At 39.0% G+C, this 20,388-nt stretch overlaps 1 protein-coding gene across 2 annotated transcripts in view; it reads left to right on the top strand.

The window, feature by feature from the left end:
- The window catches only part of LOC125972832 (cGMP-dependent 3',5'-cyclic phosphodiesterase), a 109,994-nt gene that overhangs the window by 29,155 nt on the left and 60,451 nt on the right, over positions 1-20,388 (top strand). Inside the window, exons 1-3 of one of the 2 annotated variants that reach the window (XM_049726832.2) lie at positions 8,738-8,785; positions 8,947-11,100; positions 11,299-11,389. In XM_049726832.2, the coding sequence (XP_049582789.1) occupies positions 11,066-11,100; positions 11,299-11,389 (126 nt within the window). In that variant the 5' untranslated portion in view covers positions 8,738-8,785; positions 8,947-11,065. Of the gene's footprint in view, positions 1-8,737; positions 8,786-8,946; positions 11,101-11,298; positions 11,390-20,388 lie in introns of those variants that run through there. The other variant, XM_049726831.2, reaches the window with a different exon arrangement.

Here is a 20,388-nt window from a genome sequence, read left to right as displayed (position 1 = left end):
AAGGAAATAGATAAACACAAGCTAAGGAAAGTGAGTTTCCCTTGCTTTGGGAATCTGTTGTCAGCCTGTTTATACTCTCAAATAGAGCCCATCTGAGGTTCAGACTGAAATGTCCTTCCCCATGTCGTGTGTGTTTTCGGGAAAGTTACTAACCCTCCAAAACAAACTGCAAATATACAATCGTCACCATTGGGTGAGCTTTTCCACAAAGTAAATCATGTGTACAGAAACTCGTTCTGTCACATCCACGTAGTGGTCCATGAAAATAGAGGCTAGGGAAAATTGAAAGAAGATGTTTTTTTTTCCCTTCCACCAGTCCATTAGCAACAATTGTAACTGAGCACTATTATTGTGATCCTTGCAATGTTGTGAAAGACAATCCTTTAAAGCCCTACTCTTTTGCCATCTGTAAGATTAAGCACACATTAGGGAGCAAATTTAGCTGTGGCTTTGTGTATTTTAGCAACATTTATGGGCAGTTATGTATAGATTGGAAGTCATACTTTAAAGGTGCGACAGAATGTTTAATACTTTGGGGACAGGAGGTACCAAAAGCCAATCATGCGATGCTAATTTGTGGCATTATTTGAATTTGGTTTCAAATGGGTGACCAGGAGAGGGAGCTGTGGTGTTTAAGTAGCCTCTGACACTGATGACAGTGATTGCTTAATTAGGGATGGATCAAAAATGAAGAAAAATCACTTATATGTGATTTTCAGGCAGGTACAGTTAGTTCAATTTTGAATGATTTCCCAGCATATTGTTGCAGATTATGCCTCCATGCTTAATCTTTTCTGATGACATTTTCCAGCAAGCTGTGATAAAGATAAGAGTATGTAAAGGACACTTTTTTTTTCTTTTTTTTTTTTTATATGAAATGATGAATTAAAATTTAAAAGGAAGGCTTTTCTTTTGACTAATGAGTGAATTATTTAGTCCACTATATCAAGATATTTACACGGGATAGAATTAGGGATTTGTGAATAAACAGAACAGTGGCCTGCAAAAAAATATGTAAATGGAAGTTAAATGATGGTAAATTTCTAGCTGCAGAGGGTTCTGATTTGCCCCAAATTTTTCCTGCACCGATACTATGCCCCATCACCTCCAGCCTGAGTGAAACAGTACTTAAGGCAGGATAGAGCCATGCTTTCAAGTTATTTACACCTAGTTCTGACCTGGCCATCCGAATATCACAGCTGAAATGGCGACTCATCAGACCAGGAAACATTTTTTGGTCTTGGGTCCAATTTTGCAGAAACTCCAACCCTCCATTTCCTGGTTTTAGATCACAGAGGATGGAACTCTGCCACTGAAGACGTATCAAATCGTCATGTTCAATTAAATAATCTTGTTTGCCATTTTGATGCTCATTTTAAACACATGAATACTGTAATTGCATTTTCAGAGTGTTGATGTGTATTTAATGTCTATCTTTTAATTCAGATTTTTACTCTATGCATCAAGCACAAAAAGATAAACACAAGACATCAAAACTTATAAAAATGGCAAAAGAAGGAGTGAAAAGGAAAAGCGAAGCAAAAGGAAATCCGAATGGATTAGGGGACTGAGAGTTTCCGGAGGGAGAGAGGGCATCTTGATGAAAGGAGAAGGAAATTGTTATGGTCACGTTGCCATGGCAGCAGTTGGTTTCAAATACTAGATTCCTCATTAGTTGATCTCAGACAGATAATAAAGAAAAAAATGTGCACAACGTGTTGAGCCAAGCCTGAACTTTATGCCACGATTGATGCATGGTCGGAAATATTTGCATCAGTGCCTCCATTGTATGTGTGTGTGTGTGTTTACTAGTGTCATTATCCTGCCACTCTAAATATACGTCTATGGGGATGATAATGACATCACCTTGCTCGCGTTCCAATCATTGGTGCGAATACCTCTACACATTGCTTATCTGTTGCAGGAAGCAGGTGTTGATCCCGAAGCAGGGGAATGTAATATAGGGGGTCACAAGAGTCACTCACAAATCATTTTGCCACTGTCACAACACATACTTGAGAAACATTGCCAGTGGATGGAAACCGTGTTTACAATGAAAAATGGATGGCGCACAGGTTACAGCTGTAGGGCTCAAAATAAAAGTGATATAGGGGGATGATTTCACGAGCACTTCTGAGCTGGATGACACACACACACACACAACACGCACACACACTGCATTCTCGCACTGCTCCATCCACTTTGTCACACTTTGTCATTAGTTGACGCTGAGGGCAATATGAAGGAAGGGCCAGGCTGCAGTAATCACAAGATAAAAACTTTCAATCGCAGGGACTTTTTTTCTTTAATCTGTCTGCTCCAGAGGATTTGCTATGTACTCTCACAATACAATCTGTACACTGGCTAGTAATAGACTATTATCCAGTGCAGTCCACTGAAAAAAAAACAACAACCTATATACTACTACTATATGAAATAAGTCAATGTCAATTTATAAATCATCAGATAGTCGAGTTACATTTTTTCCCTATTATTTCTTAGCTCTGTGATCGACTACCGACGAGTCCGGGGTGAAGCTGGCCTTTTTTTCCAAGTTAACTAGAATAGGGCCCAGACCACCCGCAACTTTAGTGAGGGTCAGCTGTATAGCAAATGGACTGATGCTGTTTTCGAAATGGTTTGCTCAGGAAAGGAAGAAAGTTGCCCAAGGCAAGAGTTTAAAATAAATAACCTACTAAATAAAAAGGAACATTGTACTCTTCAGTCTGGCAAGAGGCAGGATTTGCCTGACAAATAGGGAAAAAAATATTTCAAATTATACGGTACAGCTAGTAATTAGGTTTAACTAGTTTTTTGACATGAGGGAAGCTTTCAGTTCTTTAGATTTTGAATTTACTTGAAATATATCCAGGTCAAACGTTTGGCATAAGGAAGCCTTTATTAAACATACTGCTAGTACAAATCTACCTTATATATAAATATAAATGATAAAATAGTAATGAACAGATGGAGAGGAGATAAAAAATATTCTCAATTATTTATAACCGCTTCCACTTTGAAAGCTGTTCTTCTGTTGTATCATTTAAAAATAATACTAATGTTAAATATAAAAGCAAAAATGCAAAGCTAATACAAAACTCCATTGATCCATTACCTCATGTTTATTGCTCAATATAGGGAAATGCATGCAAATGCTTCTTCCAGTTAGTAAAGACTTTGTAGTACTAAACACAACGTCTGCAACTTATACAGACATTAAGATTCACCCAAGAGCAAATACCACCAGACTGAAAATAGAAAGAATTCTCTAAATCTGGCCTAGTTATTGCCAGTCTCTCAGTAGATTAAACGACCCTCTTGTTTGTCTTTCGCCTGTTTTTTCTTTTTTTTTCTTCGTGTTATATTTGGCCTGTTTTTTGTGATGGTGCAGATGGAATTTCCCTGTGTGGGATAAATAAAGGAATATCTTATGTTTTGTTTCATGCCCTTTTTAGGCAGGCGCCTCTTTTTGATATGGAAAGAGTGTGCTCTTTAGTATTCCGATAGTGAGCTGTCCATCCATCCATCTTTTGCACCACTTATTTTGTGGGTAAAATAGAAAGTGGCGGCCTTGTATGACATTAAAGTTTTTGTTTTGGAGATGGTCATGTCGTAATTTATGTGGCGCATTGAAATGATCAGTGCAGAAGTTGCCCTTCTTTTTTTTTTGCTCGGTGCTTGTTGTAAACAGCGACAATGTCAGTAAAACCTCCAAAGCAGTTCCCTTTTTTTTTTTTTGTGGTTCAAGGTGCATAGAGAGTGGCAAACAAGTGTTTTGTTTTGTCACTGTTGCAGATGTGTAACATAAAGTTAAAACCAGTTGCCATCTAAAGCACTCAGACTCTAGACCAGACTGAAACCAGTTTTGGGCATTGAATATACTTTAAATAAACAAATCATGTATGAATAAATACTGTTATCAATGTCATCTCTTTATTAAGTGTAGTTTTATTACATCTACACTAGGAGGCACTCTGACAGCAGTACTGATTTATTTTTTTTGTCAAACATTCTGTAGAACATACACACAGATAATTGAAATGACCAGAGATGTTGAAAGGACAGAAAGAAAAAATACGGGGGACATAATTAGAGGAAGGAAAGCAGGAAGGAGAAGTGTCAAAACAGGATAGAAGAAATCAGAGATGACCGAGGTTAAACATGTTTGACTCTCGTGTCTTCATGTTATTCTGGAGATGGGTGTGCAGTAAGGGGACGTGTATGTGCGCACGTTTGACATACATGTCATGACATGGGCGTGTGAATGTGTTGTCTCACCCATAATTACCATTGTGTGTCTGTGCGCCGACCTGTTGACTTGAGCCCGTGACACGGAAGGACTTTCTGTCAATGTTCTTACTAATGAGCCGGCCATGTACCTCATGTCAGCGTGCACGTTTTTCTCTGCTCCCTTGCACTTGTACGCCCTCCCGCTGCTTTTGACTGAAGCCAGGCCACACATTTATGCTGGGCAACCATTATATTCCATGTTGTGTCTCTCTCATCACTTCAAGTACTCATATTATATGCTAATGTAATCAGATGGCATAATTCTGTGATATATATTTTTTGTTTTTCTCCGATCTATTCCAATTAACCTGTTGATACTTCAGCAGACCTATTGGATTATTAGGTCGACATCATTTCGGGACATGATGAAATACAAATCCCCAAACCCCATCTTCATTACTTTTGTCTCTGGTTCTTCCGTCCCAAACTTTCAAATAGTTTTAATCATATCCTAAAGAGCAAAAATCAATGTGTGTGGGGCTGTCACTAGCAAATATTTTTAGAATCGAATATTCTATCAATTATCCATCGATTTATCGGATACAATTTTATTTTACATAAAAGTAGATTTCAAAACCATTTTCCCCTATTTATGGTGTGTTCACTAAATGTTGATTATTTGGTATCACTTAGTGATTGAAAAACAAAAATAATTAAATATGACAAGAGGGATTGATATTTTATTCGCCAACCTTTTTGAAACAAATTCAGTTACTGATGAGGTCAATATTTTCCAAAATAAAAGCAGATTTTGCAATTTTTTTGTTTTGATTAAACAGTAAAGACAATAAGTCTGCCTTCATGAATGACTACAAAAATGTATTAAAAAAAATACTGTTGAGGTTTAGAGGATTTGGACAATTACAAGTTAAAAATGTTGCTTAACGATTATTAAAATAGTTGTCGATTAATTTTGAAAATTGTTTATTAATCGATTAGTTTTGACAACTCCAAATATAACTATTGTAAGTTTCTATGTGCCAACAAAATGCCGAACTGTATAGAAAAATATCTATTCAATAACAAATCTCTATCTTTGTGTGGACATTGAAAAAGTTCGAAGTTTTAATCTGTTTTGTCACTGAAGAATGCTTGTTATGAGTTCAAGTCATATTTCCCATCTGAAAATAAATATTTGTTTCTGTTTTTAATCTATTCATTCTGTCAGTTCAGTTCTGATCCTTCATTTTTGCAGTACAAAATGTCAAGGTTGTGCTTTGAGTGGATAAAGCTGTTTATGAGTGTGCGACTGAGTGTGCATCCTCTTGCGTGTCTGTGTGTTTGTGTGTCTGTGTGTGCGTTTGTGTGTGTGCACCCACCAGGGTCAGTGCAATGCATTCACTGCTTCATTAAGAAACGGAAATTGTATGAAATAAATTGTTCCATGATATTTGAAACTCAGGAGCATATGGTACCATGACAACCAATCTTAGCCATTCCTGTTTTCTTTCATGCACCCTCACACACATCAGCGCACACGCACTTGTGGTGTCATTAAAAATAGTTACAGCAGCCATTCAAACCACTCCAGTCGTACATTCTGTTTAGTCCCAATTGGTAGAAGGAAAAATAACATTGCTGGGCTTCTTCTGTATAATCTATCTGCTTTATGCAAAGGTCCTTTTTTTGTGTGTTATGCATCAAATACACTCACTTCTGTTACAGTAAATAATCATTGGGTGAATTATCTTGTAGAAATGAAGTGAGGTTTCACTTGATCGGAATTTTGGAGCTGATCACAGTCCGAAAAGAAAGATAACTGATCTCCAAAGTCAAGGTCTGTGGGCCTGATACGGCTCCCCACATCATTTTATGTGGCCCATGAAAACAAATTGCACATCGACTTTGTGTGTCAATACTAAATAAAAAATTTAGTTCATGTAAAAAAAAAAGATTTTAACAGTTTTTACTACTCTCTGATTTCAAAACTAGTTATTCATCACTTTGTTGTGTTGCTTATACTGTATATATACTACCAGGTGTTGACAGTCATAATGGCCCTCCGAAGGAACCTATGACTACAATGCGGCCCACGACAAACACGAGTTTGTCAGCCCTGATAGGTCTTATTTGATCAGAAGATGGACCAATCCGTCCAATCTATTTAAACAACTTATGTATACTCATTTTGAATTAAAGTAGGATGATGATTATGGTTTGTGAAAGTAACCTCCCACGACCCACACACACCGAAGTAATGAATAATTATTTCGCCCGCACGCAACAAACTGAGTGTTGTGACAATCTGTTGCCCGCAATTGTAATAACAAGGTAGTTATACGAAAACAAGTCAGAAAAATAACAAAATTGTGGTAGAACTCGGAGGAAGTTTTGTTTTGTGTTTGCTGCAGTTCCTCTGCGTGTTTCTGCCCTGCATGACTCTTCTCCAGCTATGATGTTTCACTTAATGTCAAAGGCGGCTTTGTTGCCGCAGTGATTTCTTTTTCACCCACGCTATTTTTGCTCGCTTGCTGGTGCTTCCCGCTTGCCAAGTGGCTTTCTTTGCCTTCGTCTTGCAATCTTTAACGTCTTTACCTTTTCTCTTTGTTGGAAGTATTCACAGAGCTCCTTCCACTCCATGTTTGTGCATACCCCCATTTGGCGCCTCCTATTGCGTAAGCCGTGACATCTATTAGCTTTTTAGCCAAGGCTATCATTTCCCGAGGGTTCACCGAGTGGCAGGGTCCGGCCCCCCACGTACAACCTTCAACAGCTCATTATCAGCCTTGTCATCATTCTCTCCTGTCTCGATCCTTGCCATGCAACCTTTATTTCACTCCCTGTCCATTTTATTTTTATTGCTAATTCCTTTCACTGTCTACTTTTGACATGAGCAGCAATGAGCAAATACCTGGAGGAAGTACGTGTGCGTGTATGTGGTTAATAGCATGGTGGTATTCCAGCTTCCTCCCGGTGGGTCACAGAGTGAAAATGTCAATTTAAAATGATTGTCTGTCGTTTTATGTCAGTCCTATGATTGGCTGCTGAGTCTATGGTCTACCACACAATTAGAAAGGTTTATTAGATACTACGTATATGGGACATTGGAAAGGTTTTGCACTTTTGTAGGGTAGAGAAATAGTCTGTCATTGTCAGGTATGTGGATTTCAAATTTGGCAAATGTAATCTTTTCTGTTCACTCTACCAGTGCTATAATTGAGCTGCGCTCCACCATTGTTGTTTTGGCAATTACCTATTCTGAATTTTAATGGACATGTCCGTTTCCCCAAAGACTATCCTTTTACCCGGTAAACCGCAACAACTTTGGTTTTTTTAAATAATGCACTTTGTCAGCTGGTTACATATAGATGAACCTCCAAAACAAAACCATTTTTATCCATTTTCAGTCCAAATTGATGCGTTGACTGCAACTATGGGAAGTGGCTTACGCTCCAGCTTTCGAGAATAAAATAAACAGCTTAAAAAATATTTGAAATGGCAAATAGGTATTTTCTGGAAATTTGACTACTTTGCCTGTGATTGACAGCCTTTAGAGTCAAACCTGACCCGAACCAGGTTGACTTCACGGTCACTCATATCCCAAAGGTGTGATCATATTACATATCCAGCTGAACATGTGTCCATTTTGCTGCGAGAAACCTGTATAATCACTTGTCTTGTTATACTATATTCTGCAATGTCTTAATTATCCCCCTTGGACTAAGATTTTTTTTTTTAACCTGCTCAACCAAGATACTTAAACGTTACAAAGGTCATGTTTGACTACTGACATTGTTATGCCATTGCATACACACAAGATACAGTTCATGAACATTTGGATCATTATAGAACAAAATACATGTGGTCCAGTTTGTATTTTTAAAGGTTGAACTAACATTGTTAAGGTTTCAAAGATTCCCTCGGTATATCGCAGTTCACCTTTTAAGGCTTTTTTTTTGTTACAGCGTAGGAATGGTACACAATAAATGGAGTGTGCTTACGTCGTGCTTTTATCCACACCATATGGTGCTCAAAGCGCTTTACAAAGACCTACGCATTGCTGGGCTTTTAAAAAAATTAATATTTCAATTTCCTAAAAACAATCCATCCACACTCCCTAGAAAAAAAATCCACCCAGTGTGTTTTTCAGCGCAGTTACAAACTTGATAAGAGTTAAGAAAATTCTCACATCGGCAATGTGTTCTACATTGGATCGGTACAGTATCACTTTTGTCGAGTCACATAAACTTGCCCCTGATATTCTTGTCAGGTCACACCCTGCTGACAGAAACTGCCTCTTGCCAGAATATAGTACGTATCCGCACAAACATGGTTTGCGTTTCACTTTGAACTTTTATTAGCGGTTGAACCTTGTCGTCATTCTCCTATTCTGGTTTTCCTCTGCTGTAAGACCAGCTCAGAGTTGGCAACCTCAGTGTACTTTTGAAATCGCCATATCACATGCCTACGTCTTTGTACAGGGCGTGTCTTTGTTGCTTTCCTGTTTTTTTACTCCTTGTCTTGTTGAAGGAAATCCATGACGTGCAACAATAAGGTAAAGTCATTTACACTCCTCACTCTGCAGCGAATTTTATAAACGGTGGTGCTTGACTTACTATTTTTACTTGCGGTAATCATATACATAAGTGCAACATTTTGTCTTCACAAAGCTCCTTATTCTAGATCTGATCTACTTGTGCTTTGCACCTTATTCAGCTCCTTAGGCAGTTGCAGCTTCTTCTCAGATGCACATTACTCATCACGCTGAACACACTTCTGTCACAGCCACCTAAAGATGGGCTTCACTCTCCAATTTCAGAAGAGGCTCTCTTAAGATTTGTTTTTCTATCAAGCAGGGATGAACTGCAGTCACAGAGAATCTAATAAGCCATGGAGGATTGGTTTTCAACAGTATCTAAGAGGCCCGATTCGTTTTAAATTCAATTTTGAACGTAGCAGTGTTACTGTCAATCTGAAATATGCCAATGAGTTGATGAATTTCAACTCAAGCATAGTATATGTTTGATAAAGGTAGTAGAAATTCTGAGGTGGATCGCATTCCTTTTCTTGAAACGAGTTAATTTTTTTAAATTTGTATTTAGAAACAGTTTTCTCCACTCCTCCATTGTAGTTTAGTTTAGTTTATTGTTTAGCACAAATAACAGTGCAAATTGTAAAATGTACATGGATAATAATTTGGAGCATGGTTTGCAATTTCAATGAAATATTGTATTTTTTTACAAGGACTATTACAAAAAAACGGATTATCTGGATGAGATGTCAAATTGTGTGACTGAGTGCATCAGGCTGCCGTTAATATAGCTCCACCATTATGTAGATTAGCCCTTTTCCCCTGAGTGCACCTTCACCATTTAGAGCTTTCATTCGCAGAAATGTTTTATGGGAGACCACACACACACACACACACGTTTGTACATCTGCACTTTCAATCATTGTTTTGTGTGTGTGTTCCTCGTGACAAACACACATTTGTGATGACATGTTGATTTAGTTCAACTAATCACATGCACAGTTATGCATGCACGGCACACCCCTTGACACAAATACACACACACAAACACACCCACGCACACACACCAAGGTTATTCACTGTTTTTTAGTTCCATGCTAATTAAGGTCTCCTGCACTGTGGTTTGGAGTGAGTGAGTGAGTGAGTGAGTGAGTGAGTGAGTGAGTGAGTGAGTGAGTGAGTGAGTGAGTGAGTGAGTGAGTGAGTGAGTGAGTGAGTGAGTGAGTGAGTGAGTGAGTGAGTGAGTGAGTGAGTGAGTGAGTGAGTGAGTGAGTGAGTGAGTGAATTTTCGAGCAGCAACACCAGCTGCTTGTTTTTAATGAAAGACCTGTGATCAGTGCTCTCTTCAGATGAAGTATTTAATTCCTGAAGGAGGGCAGATGAAGATGGACACACAGTCCATCTATAAACAGGCGTCCTCTTGAAGGCGTATGTGTGCACACTATCATTTGATACGATGGACTAAGAGCGACACTGTTTAGCTTTGTGTTTGCTGATTGGAGCCAACACACGCTGGTGTTCTGGAAAAACATTTCATAAGAAGCAGTCACAGAAAGACTCTTACCTTAACATGAGAGTGCAACAGCATGATCTGCAATCATTGTAATTGGTGCACTTGTAGGAATTATACAGACAATCTGGAAATCGTCATTTCTCTGAACACTGTAGCAATGCTGAGAAATTTGGCCCGGGGGTGGGGTGGGGGGATTTGTAGTCTAGTGGTTTGCATATGCAGGCTCATTTCCTGGCCGATGCCCCATTTGCAGTTGCCCTGCAATACTGGCAGTGAGCTGTCTGTCTCTCAGCTTATGTAAACTGGAAATTGCTCTTGATCCCCCTGCAAGCTTGAACAGGATAGCCAACCTAAAAAATGTTCTGCCTTGATTCTGGGGTATTGAGTAATGGTGGTTCTATTGATGGCAATTATTAAGGCATTATTTGAAAATTCTCAGGAAGGCTTTTCCCAGGTGTGTGGGTTCTTCCCTGCATGACATTGTCGCCGGTGCATGTGTGTTGATGTCTATCCAGCTGGAACAACAAGAAAGTGAAACACGGGCAAGGTTGATGGAGGCAGTAAGACCCTGAGGATGAGCAGAGCGATGGGGGTGGGAGGAGGAGGAGGTGGCAAGAGGAGGAGGAGAGAGCGCGCGTTCACTCTGAGCTTTGCGAGCCGCTGCTCGTGGTGTCAGTGCACTAGAGTGTGTTCCAGCCTGCTGCTGCGAGTGCGAGCATCACCGCGTCGCCGCGTGCGCCAATGCGTGTGTGACCCCAGCGCTCACTCTGCGTACGACAGGTGGAGATGACATGACCGCGTTCGAGAGGAAGAAGGGGAAGGACCTGTAAGGGCTCAACACACATACCGTTTACCTTGAATTCCCCTACACACGTGCTTAAATTCCAGCATTCCTCAGATCAAAACTTACCAGATTAGTTTGTGTGTTTGAGTTGTTTTAACAGCAGCTTATCAGCGTGCACAGCTGCACAAAAAAAAAAAAAAAAATGCATGCATTCTGACTTTTCTTTTTTGATGCCTGCAGACGAGGTCAGCAAGTGTTACTGCGTCCGGAGGAGAGTTCTGCTCCTAGCCTGACAAGCAGACAGTCCACCACGTTTTCTGAACAGGTCCAGGTAAGAGCGCAGTCTTCCTCGCTTAATTGTCTCGTAGCCACGTAACTGCCAGGTCTCGAAACAGGAACTCAAACAGGATGCCCGATGCTCGGCACTTTTTTCTCTCTTGCCTTTATTTATTTTCTTCGCCCTTATCGCGTCTGTCACAATCACAGGTAGATTAGGAAACACAGTTTGGGGAAACCTGTCACAGTATCAAATATAAACACACACATGGCGCGCACACACACATGTGCATTTGTGGAGCACCAAACTTTTTTCCCCGTAGAAGGTAAGTTGGAGCTTGTGTGGCTGCAGCCTTTTTGTTCCCTTGATTCTTATCACTTGCATAGTGTGTGTGTGTGTGTTTGTGAAAGAGAGAGAGAGAGAGAGAGAGAGAGTGTATGTATTTGCTTGTGTGCGCGTGTTGGGACTTGTAGAGTAGGGTGCAGCTAAGAATCATTGAAGACAAAATGCTCATAAATATGAGCAGGAGGAAATTAAAACCAGTGTTTGTTTGAGTGGTGGGTGAATGGTTACGCGATCAAGTCAATATCTTTGTGCGTGTGTGCGTGCGTGCGTGTGCGTGCGTGCGTGTGCGTGCGTGTGCGTGCGTGTGTGTGCGTGCGTGCGTGCTTTTGTGTTGATTCGATCTGTCCATTCAAACCTCCGGAGGGAATACAAGCAATATTTTTTTTTTTTTTTCTGTTACTCCTTTTGTGCGTTTAGTCGATACGTGTCATACAATTGAGGCATTCAATTTAAAATGACCTCCCTTTTTGTTCTACCGCCCCCACCCCCTTCCCCAACACACACACTGGCACACATTTGAGCACAATAATTGCGTTTTCTAGCCACGCTCGCAACAAGTGTGTTGGCATCTGTAATTCAAATTAAAAGAGGCTTTAATGAAAATAGATTGGTTACCCGTGTGGTCATGCTCCGTTCAGACTGAATGACTTGTATGGATACACACTCAATGAGACGCATGTAAATGTACATGCTTTATTTACACACGAGAGATACAATGTGATCGTTACGGTACTTAACTTTATGGGTGTCCAGTGTATTTCAACACATTTACTCCCCCCCAGTTGCAGCTTGTCTGTAAAGTTAGCTTGGCTTTGTATTTATTTAATTTACTTAACCTTTAAATGTGTGTGTGTGTGTGTGTGTTATGTTTGTAGTGTTGCTATATGTGGTTACTGTGCTGGCGTGAGTCAAGCTTCCACATGCGTATATCCACAGCCAAGCGATGACGCTTAAAACCTTGTTTAACAGCATTCCGCTTTTGGTTCATTGCTAAGGTGTCACCATGACGTGAAATACTTGGAAGCGGCTGCCCGCTGAATCACGTTCAGCGCCACCTGTTGGTGTTGCCCCTGTGAATTACACATGTTCAGGTCTCGGAGATGTGTAATTAGTGATTAATTTTTGCCTGCTTTGCGGTCATGCCGGTTTAGATATAAAATGATAAAGATGAGCATGACTGGGGATCAGAGGTGCATTGGCCCATGTTAAGATTTTGGCATGTTAAGGGTCTTTGTGCACACTGTATGTACTGTACATGTGTACACATTTTCGCATGAGCACTTGAGGCAATGAGGCAGCAAAAGCGGCAGGTTAATCTCTTCTCAGCCCTCAGCTGAACAGATGTGGGGATTAATTTGTCAAGGAATCGTGTGGCGCTAACATCCTGGTGTGTAAGCTGGAGGCTGAAATTCAGTAACCTAAAAGTTTGCATTGGATATCGCTTAGAGCTGGAAATATGGATACAGTGGAACCGCCATCTATGGATTAATAGGGGGCAGAGGTCATCCAGCCGTGTATCCGTTAAATTGAAATACTTTGTGGCCTGAAAATGTCCGTTCAAGCGAGGTTTGACTGCGTTTTTCTTTGACAGTATGAAACATAGTCGATATAATGAATTGCTGATTTTAGTTGAGTGGAAAAATGTAAAAGTGGTGAAATTAAATTCTGATGACGCAAGTGTACAAGGGAATGAACTAATGATTTCAGTGTCACTTGTAGCACCATAATTATCAAGAGAGTGTGAAGAGATGGCATGCAGCCAAACAAATTCATTTCAAATGTGTTTTCATGAGGATGTGTTTCATGCATACAAATGAAATTGCAACATTCCATGATGTTGTTTATTATCTATAATATGTACATAGTGGTGCCCTTTCTTTGTGCAAATATTTCCAGTGAATATGCTTATTACTCGACAAGAAATATGCTGACCTTTTTCGCCCATTTAGTAGCTGATGGGCTCCCTTAAACTAAATTTATATTCATTGCATGGATAATTTTAGCAAGGTTTTGTCAACGGATAAAAATCCCCAAATTAGTCAATATTGGTATCGGTGCGAGTATCAGTACTTGCAACATTAACCGATACCAGTATGTACCGACCTAATGTGGCTGTTTTATGATCAGGAACTAGAAATTAGAAGCCAACAGCCCTAATGTGGCTGTTTTTATGATCAGGAACCAGAAATGAGAAGAATAGAAAATTACCATTAATCTAATGCAATTTTGCAGAAAAACATAATATTGGGATAAAGGTATTTTTCTAAAATGATCAAAAGTACTAGCGTTGATTTTGGTGGTTACTGAAAAGCTTAACACTCTGATAACAATTTGTAAAAAAGTGCTATCAAACATCCCGACTAAATTTTTATTTTACTTTATGCATGGTAAGAAAACTGAAGAATGAGAACGTCAGATGAAAACTTTATCTAAGTTCAAAGGTCTGTAATTATTTTGAAAAGTTACTGTGGCACACTTTAAATACATTGATTAAACTTCTCAGTTTCCCATTTTTCTTCAATGTTTGTGTGCAAGGTTGTTGTGTGTCATCTGCTTTTGCAGTCTGATATTCACTGGGCGAACAGGAAGCGCTTCATTGTCTTCATCAAGGAAAAAAAACAGGACGCAGCTCAAATATTGATGCAGTCTCGAGCAAATGATTCCATATTTCCTCCTACCCAATTAGTTCTCAACTGACTCTGAGACTAATCTCGTTAATTTCACATACGATCTGTCATACGACAAAACGATTTAAAGAAAATAAATAGTAGTATATCCGTCACTGATGATGATAATGATGATGATTATGCTGCTGCTGATGGTGTTGACTAAATTATATGACAGAGGTAACCTTTTTTTTTTATTTTAATTTGCATTCACATTAGCCACATACGAGACCTCCAATTAAAGCCTGATGGCCTCCTGGGTTGTTCATAAAAAGTACAACACAGCATTATGTCTATCATGTTTGTGAAGCACTTTCATTTCTGCTTTGGATTTGAAAAAGCACACGGGGGCAATTTCCATTCAATCGTGTGTGACAAAACATAGTCATGTATATTTCTGCATTGGTATAACTTGTCTGTATATTTGCAAAGACTCCAGTTAGCAATCAGGAAAAAAAAATCTAATATATATATATATATATATTAGATTAGATATATTAGATTTTATATATATATATAATTATATAGAGAAATAATAATAAAAATTATAATAATATTTTAATGCACATGCTTTATTTACATTTTACCCATTTGAGATTTTCACTTTAAATGATCCACATCAGCAGCACTTTCAACAAATTAGCACCCACTTGTGTAACGCAGGCATTAAAAACCTTGGTGCAGAAAATGCAAGCTGCACACGTATGTACGTGTGTTAGCAGTATTGTTGGTGTTTTCTTTGATAAATGAACTACATTTAGAGCTGCTGAAGTATATCTGTTGTGGATCCCTGTGGGATATTAACTTAATTAATTTGTTTTATTTGTGGTGTTTTGGTGTCTCGCTTTATTTCAAGACAATAAATCGTATATCAGATCAGACTTGCACATGTGCAACTGCAAATAACAATTTTTGCTCAAATACTTTGCATGTAAAGAAAGAGAGACATGAAAAAGAAAACCACAGTGATTACTGTGTTATTTGGTAAACCTGAAACAATACCTCAGCCTTTATTGCTTCACTTTCTTTCTCTTATATCAGTAAGGTTCAGAATTAGATACACTAATTGCATACTGGAAAATCTTCACGATACGTAGAAAATAATTGGCAAGGGAGTTCATAGAATCCCAAAGATAGCGCAGTTAGTCACAATATTTCAAAATCTCCTTTTATATGTCTCTGTGGACTCAAAATGGTCATTTTAACACTTTAACACACACCAGGCATACTCAAACACACACACACACATCTCACTGTTGCAGAGGCGAGTGTATAGAATCGATGTGGGCGGCCTTCCCACATTCTTTAAATAAAGAATAATTCTTCACCAAGGCCAAGTCATCAGTGCAGAGGCAGAGTATCGATCGATTGCTCTATCTATTTGTTTGTCTATTGTATGTATCTCGATCGAGATATCTTTTTATTCCATCTGTCCATCTATTTTATATCTTTATCTTGTATCTCTCGCTCTCTCCCTCTCCACCCATCCCCATGAACACTGAACAAGTGAGAGGTTAGTTTGGGGGCTATTATCTGACTGCACCATTTAATTTTCCGCCATTCCATTGTAATAATAAAATTAGTGAATGTTGAATACAGCGTGGAATAAAAGGCAGAGAAGAAAAGAACTGAGAAAGTGGTTGAAAAGAACTTCAAGTGAGGTTGGTGTCTGTACGTGATTTCCCCAGGGGATTGTTTTAAAAGGGAATGGGGGTGGCTTCCTTTTTTTGTGTCCAATCTCACACTGCTCTCACCTATAGTTTAACCTGCACAGTGTGCCAACCAAGAGTATTTACCATGGATTGTTTATGTGCTTGGAGGATAAAATTGTTTACAGTGGTGTGTGTTTTTTTAAGTCTTCTACCCTTTGGTTGCCCGGGTCACTTGTGACACCGACAAAGATTGCACTCCTATTAACTCTACACCAATGCACTCAAAGTCACACCTGAAATGTTCCATAGGCTGAGAGGTCAGCGTCCCTCTGGTTTATTGTATACCTTTTACTCTAAAAGCTCAATTGTGCCAGTAGGGACATAGAGACATGTGCAGTAAGTGGCTTTTAGATATCCCAGTGGACAAACGGACAGTAAACTGGGGAAAAGGGAAATATGAGCCTCTATAGAGCTGCCTGTGCCGTCAATATAGTCATCTGCCCCACCATGGTGAACAAACACGCAAAAAAAAGAAAAAATCTTTAAGGTTGTTCTCAACCTTTTTTCTTAACCTTAAGAGGTTAAGAAAAAAAAGACTCCCCTCCTCGCTTGATTCTGTTGAGGCTTTTGAAGAAGTGGCTCAAAAACACAAAGAAAAAAGTAAATTTATTCCATCGCCAGAATTTTCAGCTTTTGAAGCTTGTTTTGTGGTTTGTCTCCAGATTGAAACACTTTGTGCGGTGTACACTCATTGCACTAATCATTTTGCCGACCTTTCATATACTGTAAGAAGAAGTAAAAAAATCTAAATTCATGTTCGAGTAGTGACATTGGCAGCACAATTTGAAGTCTGTTCCCTAAATGACCTTTACTTTTTCAAATTAAGACACATGGAGCCGCTTTTGTCTCATTTTCAGTCCTTTGTAAAACCACATCAGAAACAGCAAAGTTCTCACGCGGCCGATTTTTAGAACTTGTTGACTCTGAGGGACACGTGAGAAAGATGTGACTAGCCACTGTCCAAGTCATGCTAATGTTTGCTCTCAGGAGAATTACACTTCGGATAGCCATTTTCTTCACAATTGTGAAACTTATTTTTCTGCTCTTATATTTTCATCTTGCTGATTTATTACTTGACAGTTCGTTCTCAGCCTAACTTGTCTAATAGCTCTTCCCACCTGTCATACGATTATCAAATTAATCGATATTTTTGAGAATCGATTCATCGTTTAGAGACCTTGTGTCCAAAACATTGCAATTTCCGCCTAGCAACATATTGTCAGATATCTATGGTCCTCTATGAAAGCTGACTGGTTATTTTTGTGTTTTGATCCAAATAAAGCAAAACTGTGTTTACTATGGAAATCAGTGAATAACATTGCTGCGCATTTTTTGGCAAACTTTACGGACCAAAGCAAAAAATGAATCTTCATCGATTTATGTTTTTGCATTTTATGCAATGTCAAATTGCAAATAGTGTTTTTTCATAAAGGGATAGAAATTAGAAAGTGTTTTACATCCAATTCAGAGGCTGGGTCTTCCAACCTCTTCTCCCAGACATGTATGTACTAACTATTCTGATTAGCATCCAAATTTAAACTGGATTAAGGTTTTGTTATTAGATGAACTCAAGCACTAAGAAACAATTTCAAAGTGTTTGGCTAAGGATTTGTTGCCTGTAATTATAACTGCTGTCACCTCCAGTGTTGATACAAGCGCTTCATTGTTCTGATGGCTGTATCAACAATGGCAAACATTTGCATTGTTGCAAGATGTTAGTACAACCGACATATCTTTTTTCCTGTCATTTTCTAAAGCAAAGCCCATCAGGAGAAAAATTGCTTTTGGTCATGTGTTCTTTTGCTGGCGAGGAGCTGTCGAGCCACTCGACAGCCGTGTAGAACAGAATGTGCGTCTAATGTGTCAATGAGCACTCTTGCTTTCCATGTTCTGTCCATCTGCTCTTTCTGGGTCCTACTTGAACTCAACAAATCAAGAGTACAAACACAAATTTACTCTCGACAAATATATATTGGCGTATATTTACTCTAGACATTACATATACTTAAGCAAAATGGCCTGGTAACTTAAAAAAACTGTCAGGCTGGTTTTAAAATATACATATGAAAAGCTTTTTTTCCATTGCACTCAGATATTGTGGATCCCAAAAAAAAATAGTAAGCAATGATATCGGGAGGATGATCGCTTACTAAGCTTCTGATTGATCCGATGTCTTTTTTTTAAATGCTCCCAACCCGTAGAGGCCTTATTTGTATGGCAGATTGAGATTGCTAGTGCTTCAGGTTTTGTCTGCATTTTGAAACTGTAACCTATTTGAACAAAACACTCGAAACCAAACTGAGAAAAACACAAACACATCGGCAGACTTATACATGTACTGCATCTAGTCTATGACTTTTTATGAAGAATAGAGCCAGCACATGATTGTGCTGTCTTATCATACTGTGATGTTTATCACTGACGATGCAGCCGAAGCTTGGAGTTTTCATTGTCACATTAAATTCCTATCAGATGTCAGCTGAGAAACCATGACCTAAAATATGTCATCAGTGAAGAAAGGGGGATTTGTTTTTGGAGCATGCTCAAGATTAGTTCCACATTCTTTTCACACAATTGAAAAGTGAACTTTTTGTATCCTCACTAATGGGCATTATTAATAAAGTTTACATGACGTTAAATTTAGATTACAAATGACAAGTAAAAAAAAACCTCTAAGAGTTCAAAGTACATGCTGTTGCGCACGTGTAAAAAAAAAAAAGCAGATCAAATACAAGATGATGAACTCAATTTATGACCATGCCAGTTGGTAAAAATCAAACAGTGGACTCGGCATGCTTTGGAAGGAAACAATAGAGCCTTTGAAACTGAACAAATGTGGAGTGCACACTTGCAATTATTTTTCAATCATGCTGCTGTACGCTTTCTTTGGCAAGCACTTTTCTGTCTGTGTCCCGACGTCACTTTCTCACACACACACACACACTGAATTAAGGAAGTTGATTGCAGTGATTGCCTCAAAAGTTAGGGCAACAAAATGGCACACTTTACAATGATTGTGATTTACTTGGATAAATGAATAAAAACACATCTAAATTGATGATGGACTCAGGTGTTAATGACAAAACTGCCATGAGCACTTCTCTCCATTAAAGCACTTTACTGCTTGATGTGAAGTATTGTTAATTATCTGAAGAGACAATAAGTCTTTGCTTGATCCCCGGCTCGGCCCCACTATCAACTTCTTGCACCTTGTCCGATTCCATTTGTCTTGTTCTCCAACGGCAGCACTGCATCTATGTACAGTAGGTCCTTTTCTCATTATACGTGACTCTTCCATGAAACCCACACAGTCACTTATCTGCCTCTCATAAAGCGCTAATGTTAATGGTTATCCGGATATTAATGAGCCAATCACAGACAGGTGGCCATTGATTATTCCACAAATGCTAGTGTCCCCTTGAGAAATTAGCTGAAGCATCGATGCACGTCGCATAAAAAGCTCATTGTGTATGTACAAACGGAAGCAAACGGACGGACGGGCTGGCTGCAGCCGTGTTGAAGCATTAGATCTTGTGAGAAAAAAGAAATATCCTGTAATATAATAAGCACAATTGCCTTATTATGATTTATTGGTGTATTTTTGTTACAGCTCCTTATTACTATGCTGACATAATCAGATTTCCGGTTGCGATCAAAGGCTTTTAAACTTGTCAGCACCTGGCGTTAGCATCTTAAGCAGGCACACACACACCTGCATAGATACACTCTATGCCGGCAAAGACAGAAGGCTGCATGCTAAACAACATGCATTTTCTATTAAATCAAACAGCAATGAGATGACGTGTTATCCATTCCAACCATAATCTGCGGCTCAGCTTCAATCTTTTATCAAGACGAGACACTTTCTAATGTGTCCACGACAATTCGAATGTGTGTGTTGGGCAGTTATAAAATGAGGACCCTCTTGTCCTGCTGCTCAGGAAATGAAACTGACATTACTCATCTATCAAGACCACTATCCCCTCCTCTCATCTTTCCTCTTTTCCTTGGCTTTACTTATCCTCCCATCATGTGGCCATCATTGGTCCATGTGCCTTGTTTCCCTATTCTGTTTTTCATCGTTTGTACAACACTAGAGTTGTAAGAAAAAAAATAAAGAGACCCCGAAGTCCCGCAGAGCAAGAAATTCAAAGCTCGCTATGATGAAATTATGACTTGGCTCCACAAATGCATTTTTGTGGAGAAAAATTGTGTCCAGAGCTTGTGAAGTTGGTGACATCACACCAGACGGAGTGTAAAACATTTGTCTTTCAGTGGCGACTCGTCAATTGAGCCACCTTGAAAGGAACAAAAAATAAATATTGAAAAT

This window comes from Syngnathus scovelli, chromosome 7 (assembly GCF_024217435.2).
Source record: "Syngnathus scovelli strain Florida chromosome 7, RoL_Ssco_1.2, whole genome shotgun sequence".
In the NCBI taxonomy this organism is placed as follows: Eukaryota; Metazoa; Chordata; class Actinopteri; order Syngnathiformes; family Syngnathidae; genus Syngnathus; species Syngnathus scovelli.
Note: the sequence above shows the minus strand (reverse complement) of the source record. Positions and strands in the feature narration are given on the sequence as shown.